Source organism: Quercus suber, unplaced genomic scaffold, assembly GCF_002906115.3.
Source record: "Quercus suber isolate HL8 unplaced genomic scaffold, Cork oak 2.0 scaffold_614, whole genome shotgun sequence".
NCBI classification, from domain to species: Eukaryota; Viridiplantae; Streptophyta; class Magnoliopsida; order Fagales; family Fagaceae; genus Quercus; species Quercus suber.
In genome coordinates, this window is record NW_027070057.1 from 85,875 (window position 1) to 109,579 (window position 23,705).

The 23,705-nt window shown below is 34.6% G+C and overlaps 2 protein-coding genes across 5 annotated transcripts; both read right to left on the reverse strand.

Annotated features, from left to right (window-relative positions):
* Positions 1-6,556: 6,556 nt before the first annotated feature.
* LOC112034264 (putative pentatricopeptide repeat-containing protein At5g52630) lies at positions 6,557-12,048 on the reverse strand. Of its 2 annotated transcripts, XM_024067077.2 has the most exons (5): positions 10,124-12,048; positions 9,311-9,383; positions 7,870-8,167; positions 7,651-7,714; positions 6,557-7,067 (listed from the first exon to the last, which is right to left on the reverse strand). In XM_024067077.2, the coding sequence occupies exon 1, from the start codon at positions 11,884-11,886 to the stop codon at positions 10,192-10,194; it is 1,695 nt and encodes a 564-aa protein (XP_023922845.2). In that variant the 5' UTR covers positions 11,887-12,048; the 3' UTR covers positions 6,557-7,067; positions 7,651-7,714; positions 7,870-8,167; positions 9,311-9,383; positions 10,124-10,191. The 2 variants fall into 2 exon arrangements, with proteins under 2 accessions (XP_023922845.2, XP_023922846.2); XM_024067078.2 differs by lacking the exon at positions 7,870-8,167.
* Positions 12,049-14,906: 2,858 nt separating this feature from the next.
* On the reverse strand, positions 14,907-19,237 carry LOC112034266 (plasmodesmata-located protein 2). Of its 3 annotated transcripts, none has more exons than XM_024067081.2 (4): positions 18,146-19,237; positions 17,808-17,918; positions 17,651-17,701; positions 14,907-15,271 (listed from the first exon to the last, which is right to left on the reverse strand). In XM_024067081.2, the coding sequence occupies exons 1-3, from the start codon at positions 18,918-18,920 to the stop codon at positions 17,694-17,696; spliced, it is 894 nt and encodes a 297-aa protein (XP_023922849.1). In that variant the 5' UTR covers positions 18,921-19,237; the 3' UTR covers positions 14,907-15,271; positions 17,651-17,693. The 3 variants fall into 3 exon arrangements, with proteins under 3 accessions (XP_023922849.1, XP_023922847.1, XP_023922848.1); XM_024067079.2 differs by having other exon boundaries at positions 17,808-17,924; positions 18,146-19,234; XM_024067080.2 differs by having other exon boundaries at positions 14,907-15,316; positions 17,808-17,924; positions 18,146-19,234.
* Between the last annotated feature and the right edge of the window lie 4,468 nt (positions 19,238-23,705).

Genomic DNA, 23,705 nt, shown 5'->3' on the forward strand with positions numbered 1-23,705 from the left:
AAAATAGGTTGGGTTTGAAAAAAAAAAAAATCAACTTGATTTGATCTTCTCACTTTGAGAAATCCACAATTAAGCCAATCTAACACAATTCATGATAGTTCTAAAAACCAATTCATCCCAACATGTAAGAAATGGGTTTGGTCATTGAGTTGGGATCATTTTGTCATGCCTAATAAATCAGTTGGACTTTCATTCAACTATTTAAACATATTATTCAATAAATGATTGCAATTTACACAATTGAGTATAATATTCTAGATTCTCAAAAAAAAAAAGAGTATAATATTCTAATTTGATCAAAATTAAGTCTCAAGTCACAAATAAATCAAACTAAAAGATTATGCTAAGTCTCAAAATTCAAAAGTAAATCAAATTAACAAAATTAAAATACATATATATATATATATTTTTTATAGGTAATAGTCCATTTTCTGAGACATTCATGATTGTAGAGGGTGTTTATCTATCAAAATAGGTTGGGTTTGAAAAAAAAAAAATCAACTTGATTTGATCTTCTCACTTTGAGAAATCCACAATTAAGCCAATCTAACACAATTCATGATAGTATAAAAACCAATTCATCCCAACATGTAAGAAATGGGTTTGGTCATTGAGTTGGGATCATTTTGTCATGCCTAATAAATCAGTTGGACTTTCATTCAACTATTTAAACATATTATTCAATAAATGATTGCAATTTACACAATTGAGTATAATATTCTAGATTCTCAAAAAAAAAAAAGAGTATAATATTCTAATTTGATCAAAATTAAGTCTCAAGTCACAAATAAATCAAACTAAAAAATTAAGCTAAGTCTCAAAATTCAAAAGTAAATCAAATTAACAAAATTAAAATACATATATATTTTTTTAAGCTATTGACAGTGTCTTGGATTGAAAATTTTGCCAACTTAAATTCAATACTTAAAAAAAACAAAAAACTACCCTAATGTATTTTTACCCTTATTTGTCATCCATAAATTTAGATTTAATTCTCTCAATTGACATTACCAAAATTAGTTCAAAAAGTCTTTTGATATGCATTTTGAAACGCAAAGTTGCAATGTCGTAGATGAGATAAGGTTTAGACCATGGGACTTGTATGAGCCATGCTGATCGTGATTGGAGAAGAAGAGGAAAAAAAACAATGTGAATATTTTATATTTAAAAGACATAGTTTTAAATTATTAAAATTATATCACTTTTTTTGTGAAATGAAAAAATTATATCACTTGGTTAAGAACGTTGTAGTTCAACCAATTACAATAAGAAAATTTTGTATTTCGATAAACAATATCAAAATTTCCGTAAATTTAAATTTAAAGAGTGTTAATCGTTAGTATACTACTTAGTATTCCAATAGCATTATTTTTTAATATTTTAACCATTATCCTAAAAACATTTATTAACATTTCTCCGTATTATAAAAAAGAAAACCAATATTTTGTTATTTCTAAGTTACACTCGAAACCCTTGGAGACATTTTTTCTATAATTTGGTTTGGTTTGCCCTTGACCGTGACCACAAAGCAAGGCAGACCCAACCAAAACCATAAAACCCTTTCTCTCACTCTCTCTCTCTTTCTGTCTCACGCACACAGGTCCTTGGAATGGCGTCGTCTCAAGGGAAAAAGCGAGTGACCCAAGGCAAGGAAAGCGAACAGTCCCTCATATCCAGGGCGAGCCGAACTCGAAACCCTTGGAGACATTTTTTCTATAATTTGGTTTGGTTTGCCCTTGACCGTGACCACAAAGCAAGGCAGACCCAACCAAAACCATAAAACCCTTTCTCTCACTCTCTCTCTCTTTCTGTCTCACGCACACAGGTCCTTGGAATGGCGTCGTCTCAAGGGAAAAAGCGAGTGACCCAAGGCAAGGAAAGCGAACAGTCCCTCATATCCAGGGCGAGCCGCAACGTGTCCCAGTCGTCCATCGTCATCCACGCCAAGCGCGCCGCCTCCGAAGCCGCCGTCGTGTCCAAGAAGCTCCTCCGTAGCACTGGCAAGGCGGCGTGGATCGCCGGCACCACCTTCCTCATCCTGGCTGTGCCACTCATCATCGAGATGGACCGCGACCAACAACTCACCGAAATCGAGCTCCAAAATGCCAGCCTCCTCGGCACCACTCCCACTCCCAAGTGAGTGTGACACAGAGAGAGAGACCCTTTTGCTTATTTCTTTTTCAATTAGGGTTTTCGAAAAGTTTCAGACTTTTTTTTAGAGATAGAGATAGAGAGAGAGTTTTTAATTTGGGTTCTGGTTCCTGATTATGTTTCTGTTCTCTCTTTACTACTACTATTATTATTATTATTGTTAGTGTTTTAAGTTATGCGGATTGTGGAGTTTGGTTCGGATATTTGTTTTGCAAATCGATGCCGATGAAGTTATTAGTTGTTATTTTGGATATGTTCTGTTGGGTTTTCTATGTTATGCTGCTGTTTGGTGGCTGAGAAAAAAACAGTAAAAGAAAATTTGTTCAATAAGAATTATTAAGGCTATAATTTTGCATTGGCAATATTTGAACTGGAGATATGCTGATTCAGTAAATATGGAGTTGTTTTTGTTTGATTGATCTTATGAGTTTTTGTTTTCAGTATGATGCTTTGAAGTTTTCTCTTGCACTAAGAATGTGAATTGAATTTGAATAAATTGTTCTTGATGGAGATCCCCAAATTCAAATTGAACTGTAGTTTATCCTGATAGCATAGATGCATTCATTGAAATTGAGTGTGTCTGTGCACCAGCATGTAAACCTTTAAATTTGGTTAATTTTTGGGCTAAAAGTAATTAAGTTGGAACCCTTCAATTTTAGCTGAATGGGTATTAAGTTGCTGTTACACTTCTAACCTGAACTAGATTCCATTGAGAAGTTCTTTGTTTCATTCTTAAGCTGTTGTTTGTTCTCACTTATTTGAAGTATGCTACTTTATGTTAGGAATTTACTTCTCTGGATGCTTTATGCAATGGATTTGAAGCTATTCAGCTGAAACAATAGTCCTTAGGTTGGAGAAGATAATGAATAGAGTTAGGTTTGAACTTGACACTGTCAAGTAATTTTCATTGATGTTTATGAAGATCATGCCTTGAGCTTATTGTAACTAGAGCTAGGTGGAGTGTGAGGTCATAGGTTTAATAACTATTAGGTGTGGGTTCGAGCTAATAGTCAAGTGGCACTGCCACCTTTTGTGCTGCCTGGTGTCTAGGTTTCGAACACCATCTCCCACTCCCACCTTATATAAATACCTAAATATCTATTAGATGTGTCTAATTCCCATTTTTTAAAAATGTCACTAGAATGGATATTTATCCATTATTTTCTGTTTGAATTTTTTTTTTTTTTTTCTATGATTACCTAGATGCATATGGAGATCTTGAAGCTTATTTGTTACAGTTTAGTATAACACCTCGGTTATCCGTGACAAATGTATTTGGCATTTTGCGAAGTTGAAATAGTATGATATTTACACTACTAATTCAAATGGGAGGTATGCTTACCCCTTCCCAACTGAAACTTGGAAGTTGGTTCAAAATCAATTTTAGGTAGCTGGCTAACAACCTATATATATGCTCAAGCTCAAGAAAAAGATTATGTTTGTTTAGGGATTGAATGATGAGGAATGAATCCTAAACGATTTGTGGAGATTAAATTGACCTTGCACATCTTTTAGCAGTGCTCATGAGTTAGTTGGATTCAGGTTGAGAGCTGATTCACCAATCAACCCGATCATCTTGGATTTGAGAAAATTCCAACTGATATCGATTGAGAAGATACAGGTTATTGACCAATTTTTGAAGCTTATGTCAATGATTCGATCAGTCAGTTGTGCCAATTTATCTTGTTGGGTGAGCCATGATATTGAGGATGGCAATCCGAGGTAAGGACCTGAAAGGTCTTGTGGATATTGAACCGAACTCTAGTAGATCTAATGAAAATCAAGATCTGTGTGAGGGTGTAAGCCACCTGGATGAGGACAATACAGATTACATGCTAGTTTAATATTAATAGTTAGCTCAATGTATGTATAAATTTAATTCTTCAAAGTTCAGCATGGAAGTATCATCGTTTAGTTCTTAAAACTTTAAGCTTTAATCTTTCGAAGAATTCAGGTGATTCATAGTTTGGTTGGGCTTGTTTTTATCATCTCTTTTAAATCTGAAAAATTCAATGTAAATCTGAGCTGAAACAGTTGAGAAACCCGAAACAAGCCAAAGTAGATAAGAATTTAGAGTAGAAGAGAAGGAAGAGATCATTTAAATCTGGGGTGATAATTTATCTGACATGTTTCAAACACTTTAAAACAAAAGTGATTACTTAGGTATTGTGAGGTGGAGAAGGTTCTGGCATTTTAGAATAATCTAACAACGGTTTTCTGAATTGATGTCAACCATTTTACATCAAAATTGGTTACTTTGGAATTGAGAGAGAGGGGAAGGATACTGGATTTTGGTTATCTCTAATAAAGGTTGCCTGAATGAATGGATCTCTAAACTTGGAAGATTTATAATGGGATAGAATTTGTTTTTCGGCTCATGATAATGGGATAGCATTTAGCCATCGGGTATTTGATAGTTGTACATGATTTTATCAAATCATTTGATAGTTTTCGTGCTCCATTTGTTACTTCTCCTAATCAAGGAAGAATGTTGCGAGCTCAGTTGCAGCACTTACTTTAAATTTCACATTTTTTGGATGTGGGCAATTTTTGGGATAGGCTAGGCTAGGAAACCCATATGCCTAACCTGATACTAGCACTAACTCGTATACCAAAAATTTCTTATGACAATCCCTACAAATCCTTCATTTCTTCACAATCCTTGGAACCTTTTCTGGTAGTGCGGCCCATCAGCACCAGCCATCGCTCCAAACGCCATCGCCAACGAACCGCTATGACAACAAATTTGATAATTAGGAATTTTTATTTATTTATTGTTTTTGAATGGGTTTTTTTTTTTTGAATAATATTTAATATGTTCACTTCTTCTTGTTTGGCATAATCTTCTTTTTGTTTGGGTTATTTGGGCTAATTTTTTTTTTCTCTCTCTCTCTCTCTCTCTCTCTCTCTCTCTCTCTCTCTCTCTCTCTCTCTCTCTCTCTCTCTCTCTCTCTCTCTCTCGTCGGCTTTCTTCATATACTACTTCCTTCAAAAAATTCCAAGCTAAGGCTAATTTCTCTCCCCCTTGTGACTTATAGTTACTAACTCTCACTCTCTCAATCGCAATTTTAGCTTTTCATCAGTCTCAGTTTTTATGATATATGGTACTAATTACGAACATTTAATATAGCAAGAGTTTGAATGAATGATTATTTCTTTTGGACTTGACAAGCCAACTAATACATAGAGTTGGGTCAATGGCTTTTGGAGTTATATCATGCGAATATTTGAGATTAACTTTACGTTAAGGTTAAGTAGGACTCAATGTAGAGCCGCAATAAGTTAATTGTATTGACTTTTTAACAAAAACATAATAGAGAGACCCAAAAAATTAAAGATAAAAAATTAAAACCAGGCCTTTATTGCAGGAGCCATGTGGGACCCACAAACAATAGGGGGGGAAAAAGAAAAAGAAGCTATTAAGCTAGCTTATAGCTTCTTTTTCTTTTGGGAGTTATATCATATGGCATATTTGAGATTAAATTTACTTTAAGATAAAGTAGAACCCAATGTAGAATTGCAATAATAATATTGTATTGACTTTTTAACAAAAACATAATAGAGGATCCAAAAAATATTAAAAACCCGCCTTTATTGCAAGAGCCATGTGGGACCCACAAACAATTGGGGGGGGGGGGGGGAGGGAGAAAGAGCTGCTGGCTTATAGCTTCTTTTTCTTTTGGGAGTTATATCATACAGTATATTTGAGATTAACTTTACGTTAAGGTAAAGTAGAACCGAATGTAGAGCCGCAATAAGTTAATTGTATTGACTTTTNTAAAGGGGTGTTGAGGATTTTGTTTGGGGGATAAAATTATTTTTGGAGTAATACTACGTCCACAACGTTTTCACAATAAAATTTATGCAACAAGCTGTTATTAATGAGTAAAAACGTGATGTTAGTATTGGGCTCATATTAGAATTAGTAATAGCTTACTACATATGATTTGTTATTAAATTACTGTGAAGATGTTGTGGGTGTAGCATTATTTTTATTTTTGTTAAGTCCAAATTCTTATGATTCTCTAGTAAGGGTGTTCATCATTTTTATTAGATGGTCAAAATAGATTAGTTTAGTATATACATTTTTTCTGCAAGTCAGTATGTTCATAGAAACACCCTAACTTGAATGTGAGGCTGCCACTATTTGAAGAGAGAAAACCGATTAAACCTAGGAATGTAAAGAGTCTCCATTGTTGCAAATCTCTCACATAGCAAGAAGATTCAAACAAGAAGCAACCTATCAGTTACACACTCTATTTCTGTAACTTAGCACGAAATTCTCTCTCTCTCTCTCTCTCTCTCTCTCTCTCTCTCTCTCTCTCTCTCTCTCTCTCTCTCTCTCTCTCTCTCTCTCTCTCTCTCTCTCTCTCTCTCTCTCTCTCGTCGGCTTTCTTCACGCAATAAGTTAATTGTATTGACTTTTTAACCAAAAACATAATAGAGGGACCCAAAAAAATTAAAGATAAAAAATTAAAAACCGGCCTTTATTGTAGGAGCCATGTGGGACCCACAAACAATAGGGGGAAGAAAAAGAAGCTATAAGCTGGCTTATAGCTTCTTTTTCTTTTGGGAGTTATATCATACAGTATATTTGAGATTAACTTTACGTTAAGGTAAAGTAGGACCGAATGTAGAGCCGCAATAAGTTAATTGTATTGACTTTTTAACCAAAAACATAATAGAGGGACCCAAAAAAAATTAAAAACCGGCCTTTATTGTAGGAGCCATGTGGGACCCACAAACAATAGGGGGGAAAAAGAAAAAGAAGCTATAAGCTTGATTATAATCTAATCCCAAACGCACATGGACAAGGAGGAATGAGAAATGAAATGGTAAGAAGTTTTTATCAGGTCCTTTTGCTTGTGCAGTATCTCAGTGAGTTTCAGTCTAATTGAGTCAATTGTCAGCACCATCTAGAATGCAAACCATTGTTAGCATAAAAAAAGTGTTGAATAACAAAATGAAAATAGCACAAAAATAAATAAAAAAACAAGGAGACTGTATCCTAGGGTCAATGAATATTGAACCTTACAACATAAGAACATTAAAATAATGGATCAGTTTGTTTCTGCTATTAAATTTCATCACGGTTGTCTAGAGATTTAAACCAAACATAAAGGAATTTGATGCTGCAAGCCTGGTCATGTATATCAGTGTCATCTAAGCCAGTTTCTAGGTGAATAACTTGGAAAGAACCATACCACCCATTCTCTACTTAAGTTATTGTTTTTTGCATTTCACCAGATTTTGTTTTTCAGGCGCAGCTTGGCAATATAATCATACTTGATACTAGTAAGACAGCAATGCACCAGTACTACATAAAGGGGAACACATGCACAAAATTAGAAGCATAAGACCAGAGCAGCCATGAGTTGAGCCACTTGCTAAGATATTCATACCACAACACGCAATGCATGTTGGACTACTTACTCTAACGAACTAAACATGTAGTGAAAGTCAGCATCCGCAATAAGCAGAAATAGATTTTAGTCATACCTGGTCATGGTGGATATCAAGAGATACAACGCTGGATATTAACGTTAGCCAGTGTTGAAGGTATCTGAAAACAAATCAAATGAGAAAATGAGGGGATCACAGCAATTAGTAATTGACAAACATATGCTGAAAGGTAGGGAAGAGAAACAATATCCTTTGAACAGATCAGTTAGTACTTAAATCAAGGCAATCTCTGTGATACAACATCATAACCAATACCTGCTGCTTTTTGCTCTGATGTGAGTGCCATGTTACAGTCAATCAACTCAGCAATAATACTAACAGATTTTTAAGGACATATTCTTTTTCTGCCAGACCCAACTCCTCATATCTCAGCAGCTATAATGACATTAACAGAAGTCCAATGGTACTATAGGTTACCAATTTTTCCATTACTAAGCATAGGAGCATAGGCCGTAACTGCCATTGATGATGACACAGGTATCTGCATTTCAGCCTGAGCAAGTAATGACCTTGCTTCATTGCTTGCTTTTCAATTTTCACAAGCAGCATCATTCTGCCCATATATGACAGATTGAATAAAAAAAATTCTAGATGAAACCATGAAAGTTATAGATGCATGTTTAAATCTGTATAGGAAAAAAGAAAGAAAGAAAAGGAGTTTCAATATGAATTTTCTATAAAGCGACAACGGAGTAAATTATATACAACATAAATAACCAAGCATGAGAGGCTGGGAAAAATTTTGGTAGAAGATTTTAGAAAACTATTGCAGCTGAAACTCACATCTGCTTTTTATTTTTTTAACAACTGTTCCTTACAAGTGCAAAATTGAACCAAAATAACCTTAAAAAGCGTGTCATATTGTGCATTACCAACAACAAGAAGCAAAGCCTTAGTCCCAAAAAAGGCATATTGTGCATTACCAGATTTTGAAATACTCTTAACAGCAAATATTCTGTAAAGAAGAAAAAACATGAGTGACATAGAAGCAATAACACCGCCAAAAGAAGTTTGGCGGTGTGAAAAAATCAATAAACATCAAACAGATTTTATTTTGACTGGTAAGTTGCATACACAGCGAACAGGTCTTGATCTCAAAACCTCGCCCCTCCATCCAATTCTTATATAAACATTTTTGTATGTCAATGATCATCAACCCAGCAAAATAATTGAGGTGTAGCTTGAGACAAATAAAGGATAAAAAAAAAAAAAAAAAAAAAAAAAAAAAAAAAACCTAGACTTCACCACCTAAGGGTGCTTGTAATCACCACCAATTGATAAACATCCAACCAGAAACTAACCACTGGACAGTACACCAGAGCAGGGATACAAAGATGGTTGCTTGGGAACAATACAGGCTCAATTCCAAGCAGGGATTAGTTTTGAATATCAAGTTCCTCTGGTACCTCAGAATAACTTAAGGCCTTTCTAAAATGCACATTTATAATTATAATTACAGAGCTTTCATTTTAATTTAAGGACAAGATTTCAGAATGTCAGGACTCCATCACAACATTTAAGAATAGGGACAAAAGTGCTTAAGGATTCTTGCACATTGTGACAACAATATTTAAATAATTAAGAAAAATGTAAATGAAAACCAGAAACATAATATGCTTCAATTGACACTAAAATCTTCTACAAAATTCAGAATGTGAAGCAAAAATTATTGGGCATATAACCTAGTTGCTACTACCTCTTGCCAAGCTGTATGTAGTTTTTCTTCCCATGCAAAATTGGACAGCATCTCTCATCACAACATCTCGTTCCTATAAGCATGGAAAGAAAGGAACAAATCTTAAAATCGACCACTAAAGAGAAACTCAAATACTACAGAAAAAGAATAATCATCTTCAATGATAGAATCAAAGTGCAAAACTTAAGCCACAAAAATTATAGGCTCATTATTTAATAAAACGGTCAATGGAAAAACTCATTTAAATAAAGCAAAAAGTGATGCCATGAACTAGCAGGCCGCACACCACATCACTATAACAGGTTGCTGGAGTGCATGTAATGTGTTCCACATACATAAGGAGGAAAACTATCGGAATCATCCAACCAAATTCTAAGGTATCCCTTATACTTGATCATGCAGATGGTGCACAAGAAGTTTGCAAAGCCAGCATGGGGTTCGCTAGTGAATTCTATAATAGAACCTACATATTGAAATATTACTTCCAGTAAAACATAAGCTTCACATCCAGCAACATGAAGGTCTGGGGTTCAACATATTAAGGAAGGGATTTATTACGAGGGATTCTAGGGGAGACCTCTACCATTTGATTTTTTTTAAATAAAAAATAAAATAAAAGAAGAAGAAGAAGAATGTTGAATAATTGATCTTCCTGATGGATACCCATGTGGCAAAGGATTTAACAAAACAAGACTTCACTACGTGAAAGTAATGTATAAGTCAACTGTTATACTATGACCATAACACCTTTATCAGTGAAACTTAAAAAATGATAGAACAATGATAAAAAATTAAAAAGTACAGAAAACACACCCGTAACATTTAAAGGGCATGCATTCTTTCTCCCTTGAGCAGCATTACAGAGGCTCATTTCCTACAATTTACCAGATATCTCCACAAGAACAACTACCATTTAAAAATTTATGGTATCTGTTTACATCCCTCACAATGATATCCCTCTCCAATACTCTACTCATATACTTAAAAGCTTCATGACAATCCCTACAAATCCTTAGATTCTTCACAATCCTTAGGGCCTTCCCTGGTGGTGCAGCTCCACTCACCACTCCAAATGCCACTGCCAACTTCTCACTATGATACCAAAGTGCTTCCCTTTTCTCCCCTTCCCCTACCACATGCAACATCTCTTTCCAAACCGGCACATAACCTAATTTCTCAATCTCTTTCATTAACTCTTCCAACTTCTCATAAATTTCCTCTGTTCTCTCATGCCTTCTATCCCCAGCCAAAAACACATGAACTTCTCCTTGCACTTCGATCCAACTCCTCCCACCTTCCTTCTTCACTCTTCTATCTTTCATCAACTTCCTCACTTCCGCAACCTCATCCCACCTTCCTGCAGCTGATAACACATTGGCAGCAATAACATAAGCTGAGTCATCATGCGGGTTCAGTTCCAATAACCGTCTAGCCATAGCCCAAGCCATGTCCGCTTCACCATGATATGCACAACTTGATAGCAATGCCCGCCACACTGCAGCATCTGGCACAAAAGGCATTGTCATTGCAAGCCTCTCAGCTTCTTGTAATCGACCAGCTCGTCCCAATGCACCCACCAAACATGTGTAATGCTCTAACCCTGGTTCGAAACCATAATCTACTTTCATCCGGGTCAGCCACTGCTCAGTCTCAACAGCCAAATTCGCATTGCAAAACGACATTAAGACTGCTAGAAAGCTATATTCATCAGGTACAAGCCCTCGAGCTTCCATCGAATTGAAAAGTTCAAGGGTTGAGTTCTTATCCCCCTGCTGTGCATAACCAGACATCAATGCATTCCACCCCACGATATTCATTCCCAGCAAATTCTCGTCAAAAACCTGTCTTGCATCCAAGACAAAACCCGCCTTTCCATACCCATCAACGAGAGCACTACCCACAATCACATTCATATCGAAACCAGTAACAACTGCATGGGCATGTATAATCCTACATTGCTCCAATGCAGCAACCTCCGCAGCTGCACGAAGCGCCCCAGATACACTATACATCGTGGACGCCACATTGCAAGCTTTCATATCAGCAAACATTGACAATGCATCAATAGAGCGTGAATTTTGCGCGAGACCCACAATGATTGCGGAATAACAAACCTCATCTCTTTCAGGAATTTCATCGAACACCTTACGAGCATCACCAGGAAGCCGATATTTAGAGTAAAAATTAATAAGCGCAGACCCAGAAAAGGGTTCGTTAGAAATACAAAGTTTCAGCGCAAGACAATGGAGTGAAAGGCCGAAACAGAAGCAAGGGAGTGAGGTGCAGGTTTTGAAGAGAGAAGCAAAAGTGCGTTGGTTTGGCAAAGTGGGGTGGCGGAGCATGGAAACGAAGTGTTGGAGAGAAAAGAGGGAGTTGGCGTGAGCGGAGATGAGGGCAGTCCATGACACAACGTTGGGAGATGGGATTTGGTGGAAGAGGCGAAGAGAGTAAAAGGAGAGGTTGTTGATGTTGGACTTGGAGTAGAGTGTGATGAGGTTGTTGTAGACAAAACGGTCTGTGTAGATGGATTTGATGGCTTGGGCATGGAGTATGCGTGGGTCTAATGCATCGCCCATGGAAATGGAAATGGAAATGGAATGAAGGAGCTTTTTGGTGTCTTCTTAGTTCTTCCGCTGCGTTTGAACGCAGAAACTGAAGATTTTGTTTGTCCAAATGGTGACTGAACTCCGCCGAGGAAGAAGCGCGAAGCTCAAATCGGTTTAATTAATTAAAAAAAAAATGTTGAAGACAAAAATGCACATGCCCTTTTTATTTTTTATTTTTTAACTTTTATAGCTGCTTTAGACTTTAGGTTCTATTTGGTTGGGAGAATGAAAAAGTGAGAGGACAGAAAATGGAGGAGTAATAAAAAGGTTGAGAGATAAAAGAGATTTTAGTTTCTCTCATTTGTGTTTAGTTAGAGGGTGAAAAAATAGGATAATAGAAAATAAAATTTGTATAAATTTACTCTCATGCCTTTATTACATAACTTATTTTATATAAATATTTTATAAAGGAAAAATAAAAAGAAAAAACTGGTTCTATGTAAATGCGGGTAGCAAAGAACCCAATAAGAAAAATGTTCAATGAAACCAAAGACAGAGCCAAAAAAAAAAAATTCAAACAAAAAGAAAAAAGGAAAAAGGAAAAAGAAACAAGGTTGAACATAAGACAAAGAACCCATAAAAGGAAAAAAAATGCAGAAAAAAAAAAAATGGGGAAAGAAAAAAGTATTAACGTTGAATTTACCTTAAGAGAGTAGAAGGAGTAGAAATGTCATTTTCATTCAATTACTTCCCCTTTCCATTTTCTCTCCAGTTTGGAGGAGCTGAAAAATGGTGGGCCATGAGAGAAAATAGGTAGGTTTCACTATTTTCTCTCCTCCAAAATCACTCAAACCAAACACTCTTTCCACCTAAAATCTCTCATATTTTCTCTCTTCTATTTTCCATCCCCCTATTTTCACTCCAACCAAACATAGTCTTAGTGTTAAGTATAATGAAATATAGTTGCAAAAGACCAATAAACCCTCTATTGTTTGTTTTGGAGGGACCGGTGAATTGGTCTTTTAATATTAAATTTTATTAGACTTAACATCAAAACATATGACAATAGGTTATATAGTGTATTTCAATCGTTTATGAAATTATAGTAGCTGTACATGATTTTCAGAATGTAAATTTCTCTCATGTTCGTTGTAATGGAAATAAACTTGCTCATCTTTTAGCTAGACATGCTTATGGCATTGATGATTATTGTGTTTGGATTGAAGAGAGTCCTTGTTTTTTAGAACAAGCTCTTCCCCATGATGTATCTATGACTTTTTCTATTTAATGAAGTTTATGTTTGTTATAAAAAAAAAATGATATAGTTTATTATGAAAAAGTGTAACTTTCACATTTTTATTTTCATTTTTTACTTTGATAGTCGAGAGGGGAAGGATTTGAATTTTTCCCTATAACGAGTCCCTAGCCATTTGGGCAAGTTCACAACTAGGTTGGTCTATCAACTAATTCAACTCTCTAAAAAACGTCAAAAGACAGTACCTTAGAAAACAAAGAGTCAAAGACTGGAAGCATTTTTGAAAACTCAAAATACAAGAATGGACATTGAAGATAAAGGATGTGTTTTATGCGAAGCCAAAGAAGAGACTCGAACACATCTCTTTATAGAATGCCTAATTGCAAAAATCCTTTGTTTTTGTCTCCTTGGCCAATCATGTTCTATGATATGCAATTTAATTCCATACCTGATGGTTCAAAACTATTCTACATTCAAAAGCAAAGTTGAAGGTGCCAAAAGCACTAAAGAAGTTTCATATTATTCATAGCTATATGTTGTAATATAATATAGATGACAAGAAATCACATCATAAAGCAAAATGAAAGGGAACTACCAGATCCTCTGGTGTTATGTAGTCAAATTAATAAAATACACCCTAGACATTTTAATGTCTTGGGATTATACAAGTGAGAAGAACTCGAAAAAATTCATGGGATACACCTCCCTCCTTTTGTGAAAGTAAATTTTGAAGAGAAAACATGCCCAATAGCAATAGGTAGAAATCATAACAAAGAAGTTATATTCGCATGGCCAGAATTGACAAATGATCAAGATCATCTTAAAGCATAAGCCAAAACAACAAGGGTAGAGTAACAAATGCAGTAGAATTTGGATACAAATATGTCATTAGTGAAGGAGATGCATTAAACGTCATTCTACCACTTCAAAACTCAATATCTCCTCATTGATAGATTGAACAAATTTTCGACGAAACTAAGCTCATTTTGAACTATTTCACAAAATATTTTGTAAATCACACCTATATGGAGGTGAATTTAGTGGCTCGTAATGTAGCTAGATGGGCTCTTTTGTGTAATCTTGAGGGAATGATTCTCATTTCTTCCATTACAGATTTTTCTTTTGGGAATTGGGAAGAGTGGAGTTTGATTCCCTTATATTTTAATTTGTTTCTTTTCTTTTATCAATAAATTATTTAAGTTTATTTAGTAAGATGTGTCAATTGAGTTACAGGATTCTTAACACCATACTTGTCAAACAACACGTTAATTTGTCACACTACTAATTTTAGTTGGCTAGACTTGTGGGGATTTGACCATATCAACTTCGAATACTTTGGAAAAATGGATCTCCTCAAGTACATCACTTGTGGGTTTTTTTTTTTTTTTTTTTTTTATGTTTGGTGATGGTTTAGTGAATGAATTTGGAAATGGTTGAATGGTGAACTTCAACCTTCGTTTAGCCGTGATATTGGGGATTGGGTATATTTTATTTAATGTTTGATTGCCCATAAAAAAATTCTACATTTCTTTACTTTTTCTTTTTGTTTTCAAGTCATGTGATCTCTCCATTAACAATTTGACGAGACACTAATAGAAAGGTTTATTTGGTACACCATCCAAGTTTCATGTACCAAATTGGCAAAGAAGAAGAAGAAGTTAAGGACAGTTTTAAACAAGATAAAAGTTTAGGAGATCCTAATACCATTTATCCTTATTTATTTATTTATGCTTTTAGAGCTTGAAGATAGGACTTTACTTAGCACACTCATCTAAACTCGAAAGCAAAAAGGAGCTTTTAGGCTAAAAAGCAGTCTTAGCTCCCAAGTTTTAAACAATAACTTGGGAGTTCATCCAGCATAAATGAACAATAAATAAATGAACAGAATGGGATCCACATATATTTTGTGTACGTAGGAGTTGATTCAGCATGAACTGTATTGTATTGTATTTGTCTTTTGTGGTGTATACAGCTAACTTAGAGTGTGTATACAGCTTGAATATTTGACCCATAGCGGCATTCTGAAATAGTGCACGTTTACAGCTTTGACCAATCATTGCTACTGCTACATCCATAAAAGCAAGGTATACAATAAAACCGTCTGTCCAATTGTGTTTCCGCGTGAAATCCATTGTCATCATATGTAGGGAGCTCTGAAATCTGAAGGAGGAGGAGCATCAATTATCAATTAATCATCATCATCATCTTGCAATGCACAACACAAAGAGCGTCACGAATCTTCCATATCAATATCTTTAGTTTATAATTTTAGATGGGAAATTAATACATTAATCCCAACCTACTAAAGTTTTAAACACTTATGGTGTCGAAAAATAATTGGAGAGAGAGGACAGGTCATGTTGGTTCAGTGCATCATACTTCCATTGTCAATATTTTAGCAGCATTCATATCTATTGTTAGTTGTGTGTGCTTCCTATAGGCTATAGATATCTTATCCTTGATTCTTTTTTTCTTTTTGATGCTTGATTTTCTTATATTATCACGACTTGAGAAAAGCAGATTATGAGTTACTTAAAAAAAAAAAAAATGAAATTGTTTTAATTTACGATGCAGTATGAGCTGATATTTGGGGCGGACCTTGATTGAGTTTTGATTTTTCTTTGGCTTCTATTAATACAAATATCCCAGCCTCCACGATGCAGAATAAAGAATCAAAAGCACAAAGCAATTCATAATCGGGGTGATCTAAAGATAATTAAAAGCACTTCATAATAAAGTGTTCTAAAGATAATTAAGATCTAGATATCAGTTCAATTGGTGAAATTTTTTATCGTCAAATAAGGAATTTGAGTTTAAATCCTACCTACACCAAAAATCAAATATTTTGGCCTCATGATAAAGGAACAAACATCACACATTCAAAACTTGTCATATTTATCAAAAAATAAATAAATAAGACCCGACATAAAACAATACACAGACATAGTTGATTAAAACCATATGACCTTAAAGTTCTTAGGCATCTAACACGATACACAGAGACTAAAATAAAACATTGTCACATCTTTTTTTTTTTTTTTTTTTACCACTGTGCCTTTGTAATAGTGTATATTAAATCACATGAAAATGGTGTTACACTAATTACAGCATCTCAATAAGTTAGTAATATTTTTTTGTATCTCCAACATTGCTCACCAAGATATTTTTGTGTTGGATAAAAAGGAAATTCAATTGAGATGATAGCAATTTCATTAAAAATGAGATTCATCAGAGTTTGATTCCTAATCCACATCTGAGGTGCTCCTCTACCCAAAGCAAAGGCGGATCTATTGTTCTTTTTTTTTATTTCAGCAGATCCGTTGTTCTTGTTTCTTTAGCATCTTTTTTAGTGTATAAACATATCGCGTTTGCATATAAAAATCCTAGAAGCTGAGGTCCATCAACAAAAAATATTTGAAATCCACCGATTCGAAGGTAATATGGAGTACACATATATCATATTGAGTGTGCGTTTCAAAAGGAATATGGAGTACACCAATATCATATTGAGTGTGTGTTTGGCATGGCTTAATTTTGCTAACTTATTTTACTATTCAGTTATTTTTTGCCACTACTTATAAGTCTTACTGCAGTATTTCAACTCGTTTTTATTTTTATCTACAGTAATTTCAGCAAAAAGTTTTCAATTTTAACAAAATAAACTAATCCTAAATGGACCTGAATGAAATTTATAGATGAGATGTCCTTTGTTGAAATAAATATTAGAATGATTTTAGTAAATCCCAAATGCATGCGAGAGATAATTTAAAAGCATTTTATATAGAAATTCGTATGTTTACTATTAAAATGCAATGGAGAGGGTACCATCATTCTGTAAAGTTTCATTAATATAATGGAGGGTAAGCAAATCACCAGGTCCTAGTAACACTCAAATCAAGGTAGTGCATGGAAAGCCAGAGCTAAAGGCATAGGCAGTGAAAGTGATTGATTAATTTATCTTACCATAGTACAGAAGATTGTGATATTTACTCTAAAACGTTTGTCAGTGTCATTATCAGACCCAAATTAACAAATATACTCAAATGCGTGTGGGGGAGCGTGTCTATGTACTTTCAAAATAAAAAGACAGAGAGAGAGAGAGAGAGAGGTTTGCAATTGCAACTTTCTAAAAAGCATAAAGATGTGTGAAGAAAATGGAGATGCATTCATCTGGAGATTAGAGAAAAGAGACAAACACCCACATGGCTATGGCTATGACTTTTTTTTTTTTTTAATCCGGTTTAGGGTAATCAGGTGGGAGAAAAAAAAAAAAAAAAAAAAAAACATCCACCACCCAAAATGACAAACATTCATTCTTACAATTTTTGCTTTTGTAAACATTTTTCTTAATTTCATTCCTTCACTTAGCTTAACAAATGCTTACCTAAACGGTAGGTAAGTAATAACAATCCCCAGCATTAAAGTTAAACCCCTCTCTAATCTCTCTCTCTCTCTCACTCTCACTCTCCCACTTCTATCCACCACAAAAACCCATTTCCTTTAGCTAAAAACAAAAATAATATTGTAGAAAGAATCTACCTCAGATGAACTTTTACTTCTTTTGAACCTCATCTTTCTCCTATCAAAGATCTGCACCAAAATACCAAAAAAAAAATTTCAAATTGGCAACATTAGAAGCAGAAAAAGCAGGTAAAAAAATAAAAATCCACCTCATGTTCCAGATACACATACATACCATCATCACGTTTCTTCATCAAATTTCTAGCAAATAATAAGCAAATAACTAGAAACCCAACTCCTGCCGCCCCTCCTAATATTATAGCCACTGTCTTTCCAGTATTTCCACCTGTCCCTACATTTAATTTAAAACACATCTCACAACATCAATATATTAATAAAACTACCCCAAATAAAAAAAAAGTTCAATGTTTTAACCACTAATCTGGCTTGGGATTAGGCCAAAAAAGCCCCATACATAAATTAGTCAATAAACAATAAACAAATAAATAAAGCAGAAAACATGATTAATCTAGATGAAAATCAAAATTTTGTAGGTATAAACAGGAACTTTACCTGGTGAAGATGAAGAGGAAGACGAGGAGGATGAAGAAGATCTCCTAGGAACCCCATTTGGATAGTAATTATAACTAATAAAGCACTTATGCAGATAGACTTGGCCTGAAATAGAGCTCCCACATTCAACCTGAGCTCTCTGCACAGCACTCTTCACACAATCCCCACAATCTGAGTCCCCCAAATCCCCTTCGCACTGACCCAACATATACACATCTTGATAGCTCGTGGTGTAAAAGCCATGGCCACTGACAACCCCATTTTCCAACACAGTAAAAGCGTTGTCCCTCCTCTCCTGAAACCCAACTCCAGCCACGTTGGTTAAGCCACAAGTCTTGTAGAGCATTTCATACCCTGAAATCTGAGCAAACCCAGAAACCTCATATAGAAGGTAACAGCCAAGGAGCTGGACTCTAGCCGCTACAGTTTTGCCACAGAGAGTGTTAGCCATTTGGGGCAGTTTGTTGACACAGTTGAAACACTCAGCATTGTTAAGGTCTCCTCTGCATTGGAAGAGACCAGAAATGGTGGTTTGGCCAGTACCAGAGGTGGTATTGAAGTACCTGGCCTTTGAAGACTGTGAAACAAGGGAATTTAAGAGAGCTGAGAGTGTTTGTGAGTAAACCCCAGTTGGATCTGAAAAGGCTTGCTTTGCACACCCCTTGTAAACTAAATCTGTATTAGAAACAGATTTGGCAAGTGGGATAAGCTCCAAATTGGTAAGGAAAATCAGAGAATAAAGGAAAAGGGAAAAGGGTTTTGAGGAAAAACCCATTGGGGGTGGAGTTGAGGGATCAAATCATGGCAGGTTTTTGAGGAGTGGTTCTTGTGGTTGGAACTGTGGGAAAGATTTGAAGGTCTTGTTTTTGATTCTTTGATTTCTGTTGCTTTTTGCTCAAAAAGGGTTTGGAATTTGGTTTTGGTTTTTGGTTCTGTGGTGCTTTGGATGGGATTCACTTTACCTTTGAATACTCCTTATTCTTACCTCTTAAGTCTTAAGAGATATCAGATACGCAGCTGCAGAGACTGAGGTGTGTGATATGTGCTATCTCCACTCCCCGCAGAGTACAGTGTGTGTGTGTGTACAATTGATAAAAATATATTATTTTTTGGAACAGTGAACTATTTTTTGGGGTTTAATAATGTTGGCTTTTAATATTTGAAGAGATTCAGTTCAGAGAATGAGAACAAAAATGTTTTAAACAACACACTAAAAATAAAATTAACTAATGCTTAAAGAAAAAGACAAAATTCTTTCATGTAATACGGTAATAGACTAATAGGGAGACGTGTTGGGCGTGAATTGAATTCATAGGAATCTGATTTTATGGGAAAGAAGTGCATGAAGTTTGACTGAAGTCCATCATATTTCAGCTACGGTTTGAACTTTGAACCATGAATTGAATAATGGGGTTGTTTATTGTTTTTTCTTTTTGTTCTAATTTAAGTTTTGAGTACGTGAGGTCTTGAGTACAAGAAACAGGTGATGATGCCATTTAAGATTTGGAGCCTAGCATTTGCCCCAGAATATTTAACTTGGAGAAGCAACTCATGACAACTACATGAATCATTTACTACTAGCAGATCACAGTTAGCAGTTAGGTTGAATATTAAAACAAAGTTAGGAGATTGATTTTTGGATAAATTATTGCTAAACTTTTCTTGATTCATTTTTTATTCTGTGTTCCAATGTCCAACAAACTGGTATTTTTGGTAAAGATTAAGGTTTCAAAATTGAATTGGATATGAATTGTGTGTGTGTGTGTGTGCAAGGGCGGAGCCAGGGGGGGTCGAGATTATTGTTTTTTCTTTTTGTTCTAATTTAAGTTTTGAGTACGTGAGGTCTTGAGTACAAGAAACAGGTGATGATGCCATTTAAGATTTGGAGCCTAGCATTTGCCCCAGAATATTTAACTTGGAGAAGCAACTCATGACAACTACATGAATCATTTACTACTAGCAGATCACAGTTAGCAGTTAGGTTGAATATTAAAACAAAGTTAGGAGATTGATTTTTGGATAAATTATTGCTAAACTTTTCTTGATTCATTTTTTATTCTGTGTTCCAATGTCCAACAAACTGGTATTTTTGGTAAAGATTAAGGTTTCAAAATTGAATTGGATATGAATTGTGTGTGTGTGTGTGTGCAAGGGCGGAGCCAGGGGGGGTCGAGAGGGGGCACTTGCCCCCCCTGGCCCCACCCAAAAAAAATGTTAATATTTACTTAACTTACTTTGATACATTTGAGGTAAAAAAATAGAACTATTACTAATGAGAAGTTATAAAATGGTAAACAAACAATCAGCTGCTTGCATGAGATAATTGGGAGCATAGCCCACTTTTGCCATCTTAAAATATAAGCCCATCCTATATTAACATAATCCAATTCTATTATTAAATTAAAAAAAAAAAAAACCAAACAAACGAACAGATACCTTGATGCGTGTCTAACTTATAACCCCATATTGTTTGATTTTTCTACTCTCTTTCTTTGGTAACTTTTTAAGTGCATTTCTTGTATTGTAGTATAAATAAATGGTTAATAAATAGGATGGCTTTTCAAAAATAAGTTTGCATGTTAAGCTAAAATAAATAGACCTAAAACATATAGCTGTACAAAAATAATAGAAATTTACATAAGTTGAACTTTATGTCTATCTAACAACTAAAAATCTTTCAATTTGTAAGTAGAGTTATAACTTTTTTTTTTAATTAAAATTTTTAAAAGGATTATTCATGTAAATAAATTCCTAAATAGATAAATATAATATAATGAATATGCTATTTTATTGAGAATTTTCTTGCATTTAAATATGGCTTAGCATACACGAGTGAATTGTTATTTTGCAAATTGATCTCAAATATTGTATGTATATGTTCGCTTGCATGTGTATAAATGTCCTTGTCAAATGTAATTTTTGCCCCCTCTCAAGTTAGATTCTAGCTCCGCCACTGTGTGTGTGTGTGTGTTTTATAAATTTATTCCTTCGAGTGAATGTTACTTTATACATGGTAGCAGCAAGCACATAACAAAGTTTAGGTTTTTTTTTTTTTTTTTAATACTCCCTATTGTTTTATAATATCAATGGTTTAAAATAGTAAAATTACTAAAGTAGGGAAAATAGTTATCAAAATTTTTTTAAAAATCACTGAAGTATGGAAAGTATAAAAATTAAGGAGCAGACGTTTAGCTGTATTCGCCATTCTAGCAGTCAGATTCTTTTTTGTTTCTTTCTCCTCCTTTGGTCATTATTCTCAGAATTGTAGCATTGAAATTAACAGCTGAAATACTATAGGTGTCAATAATTAGCATAGGGTATCAATAAGTTTGGCCTTTACTTATTTTCGGCACCTTCCTTGTATTGCATTTATCAAAAAAATATAATTTTTGGGTAAATTATGTATTTAGTTCATATTTTTTACACTATAATTCAATTTGATACTTAATATTTCAATTATATTAATTTGGTCTCTAACCTTACAGTGTCATGTCAATTTAGTACTGTAGGGATAACGGCCCAAAATTATACATTGGGCCTTGGACCTTATCTGAGGACATTGGCATGTCCGAGGAGGGACAAATAGTTATGAGGGATTCCAGTTTAGAGTCTCATGAGTAAGAAATGAGTAGAAGGCAGTCCAAGGAGGAATTCCTCCTCGGCCATGACAAATATAGCTCAGATACGCATTCCAATGACGAAAATGACCTCCATAGAAGCTTCAATGTTAGAAGCGTGCCTTATGAACACACGAGAAGGAAAGGAACCCAAAAATATCTAAGGAAAAGTTGCTACCTCCGCATTAAATGCATTGTAGCTACTTTTCTAACTGCATTTATGTGGAGAAAACCCCTAAATAGTGTTTTCTTGGCTACCGCAACTCACAGAGAGCCAGAAGGGGTGTTTGATGGGACGGGCACTCAAGTAGTGGCTTGGACGAGTGACAAATGGAGTGCCAAGATCACTAAGAATGAGATATATAATGTAAGAGATCCCTGAAAGAAGGGGGATTGGAAAAACAAAGAGAGAGAGAGAAAATACTGTAGCAATCAAAGTTGTACTTGTAATCAGTTCTATTGATTTGTACTAAGACTTGCCTCCTCGGACAGTGAATTCATTTAGTCCTATGTGCTTTGTTTTTACTTGATCATCTTTTAAATCAATATTAACTGTTGTTAAATTCATTAAGGCCTAGTTCTTTGACCCTCTCTCTACAAATTTATTGTACTGGGCTCACTAGGCCAATATCCCACACATCTTGGGTTTGGGCTGCAAATTGTGTCCCTACAAGTACATGTCGTTATCTCTTTAGATGGAAACTGCTGACGTAACAAACAGTCAAAATAAATAAAATTGGATTTTTGCCACATCAATAAAAATTAATTTTTTATTTTGGTTGTTAACCACATCAGTAATTCTTATATAAGAAATAACGGCAAATACTAAATTGACATGACACTAAAATGTTAGGGACTAAATTGATAAAATTAAAAGTTTAATGACCAAATTGAAATATAGTGTGATAAATAGAGACCAAATTTGTAGTTTATTCATAATTTTTTATAACTTTCATGATAAAATATGTGTCAAAAAACTAAAAATTAGTTTATTTTTAAATTACTGAAATGTTACATTATTTGGGAAACAAAAAACTAACATAAAAAACAAAAAAGACAAAAAGCTTTTTGATTGAGTAAGATAGGAAGAAATTTCAAAAATTTGAGGGGAATTGTAGCAGGGATTTGTACGACACAACTATTGATACCAAATTTTCTGCTCTTAATTTTTGTTAAAACTGTCATTTTAAATGGAATCCTGAAAAATCTTTAAATGACATTATTAAATCCTAAGGCCAAGATAATCATAAAAACTGAAGTAATTTGTAGGAATGGCAACAAGTTTGGTATGGAATGGGTTTCCTATTCCCTACCCTAGCCCCACTTCCACTTTAGAGTGGGTTTTTTTCTTGCCCTGTCCTAGCAAGTGCCTGTGGATACCCATCCTGCCGCACTCAAATTTTATATATATATATATATATATAATTTATTGAAAGTTTATTTTTAACGCATTAAATTAAAACTCATGAAAAAACTCATGAAACATTAAAAAAAAAAAAAACAAGTTCTAACATTACAAAACTTTCTCAAATCATAATAATACAACAATTCAAGTAATAAGAAATACGTGGATTCCAACTAGCTTAACTGGTAAAGTCTTTGATGGTTGTAAAAGAGATCTGGGGTTCAATCCCCGCTAACATCAAAAGTCTTTGATGTTGGCGGACACCATAAGTTGAAACTCTCTAAAAAAAGTAATAAGAAATACAAAAACAATTCAAACATAGCAATACAACAATTAAAAAATATAAACAACGTAAATATTAAAACATTGTGAGGGTCGATTTTTTGACGGTATCCTGGCTCAAGCTTAAGCAAGGACCCCAAACCCTCTTGTCATAGTTTAAAAGGACTGGGCTTGGTTCACCACAGTTAAATGGGCTGTTTACGAATCAGGTTATGCGTAGAGCAAAGATCCTACAATACGTATACACTGGCAAGCA

Coding starts and splice junctions, on each gene's coding strand:
- LOC112034266 (XM_024067079.2), bottom strand. CDS start 18,920: ATGGGTTTTTCCTCAAAACCCTTTTCCCTTTTCCTTTATTCTCTGATT. Junction 17,925..18,145: donor TTCCTCTTCATCTTCACCAG/GTAAAGTTCCTG, acceptor AATTAAATGTAG/GGACAGGTGGAAATACTGGA.
- LOC112034264 (XM_024067078.2), bottom strand. CDS start 11,886: ATGGGCGATGCATTAGACCCACGCATACTCCATGCCCAAGCCATCAAA.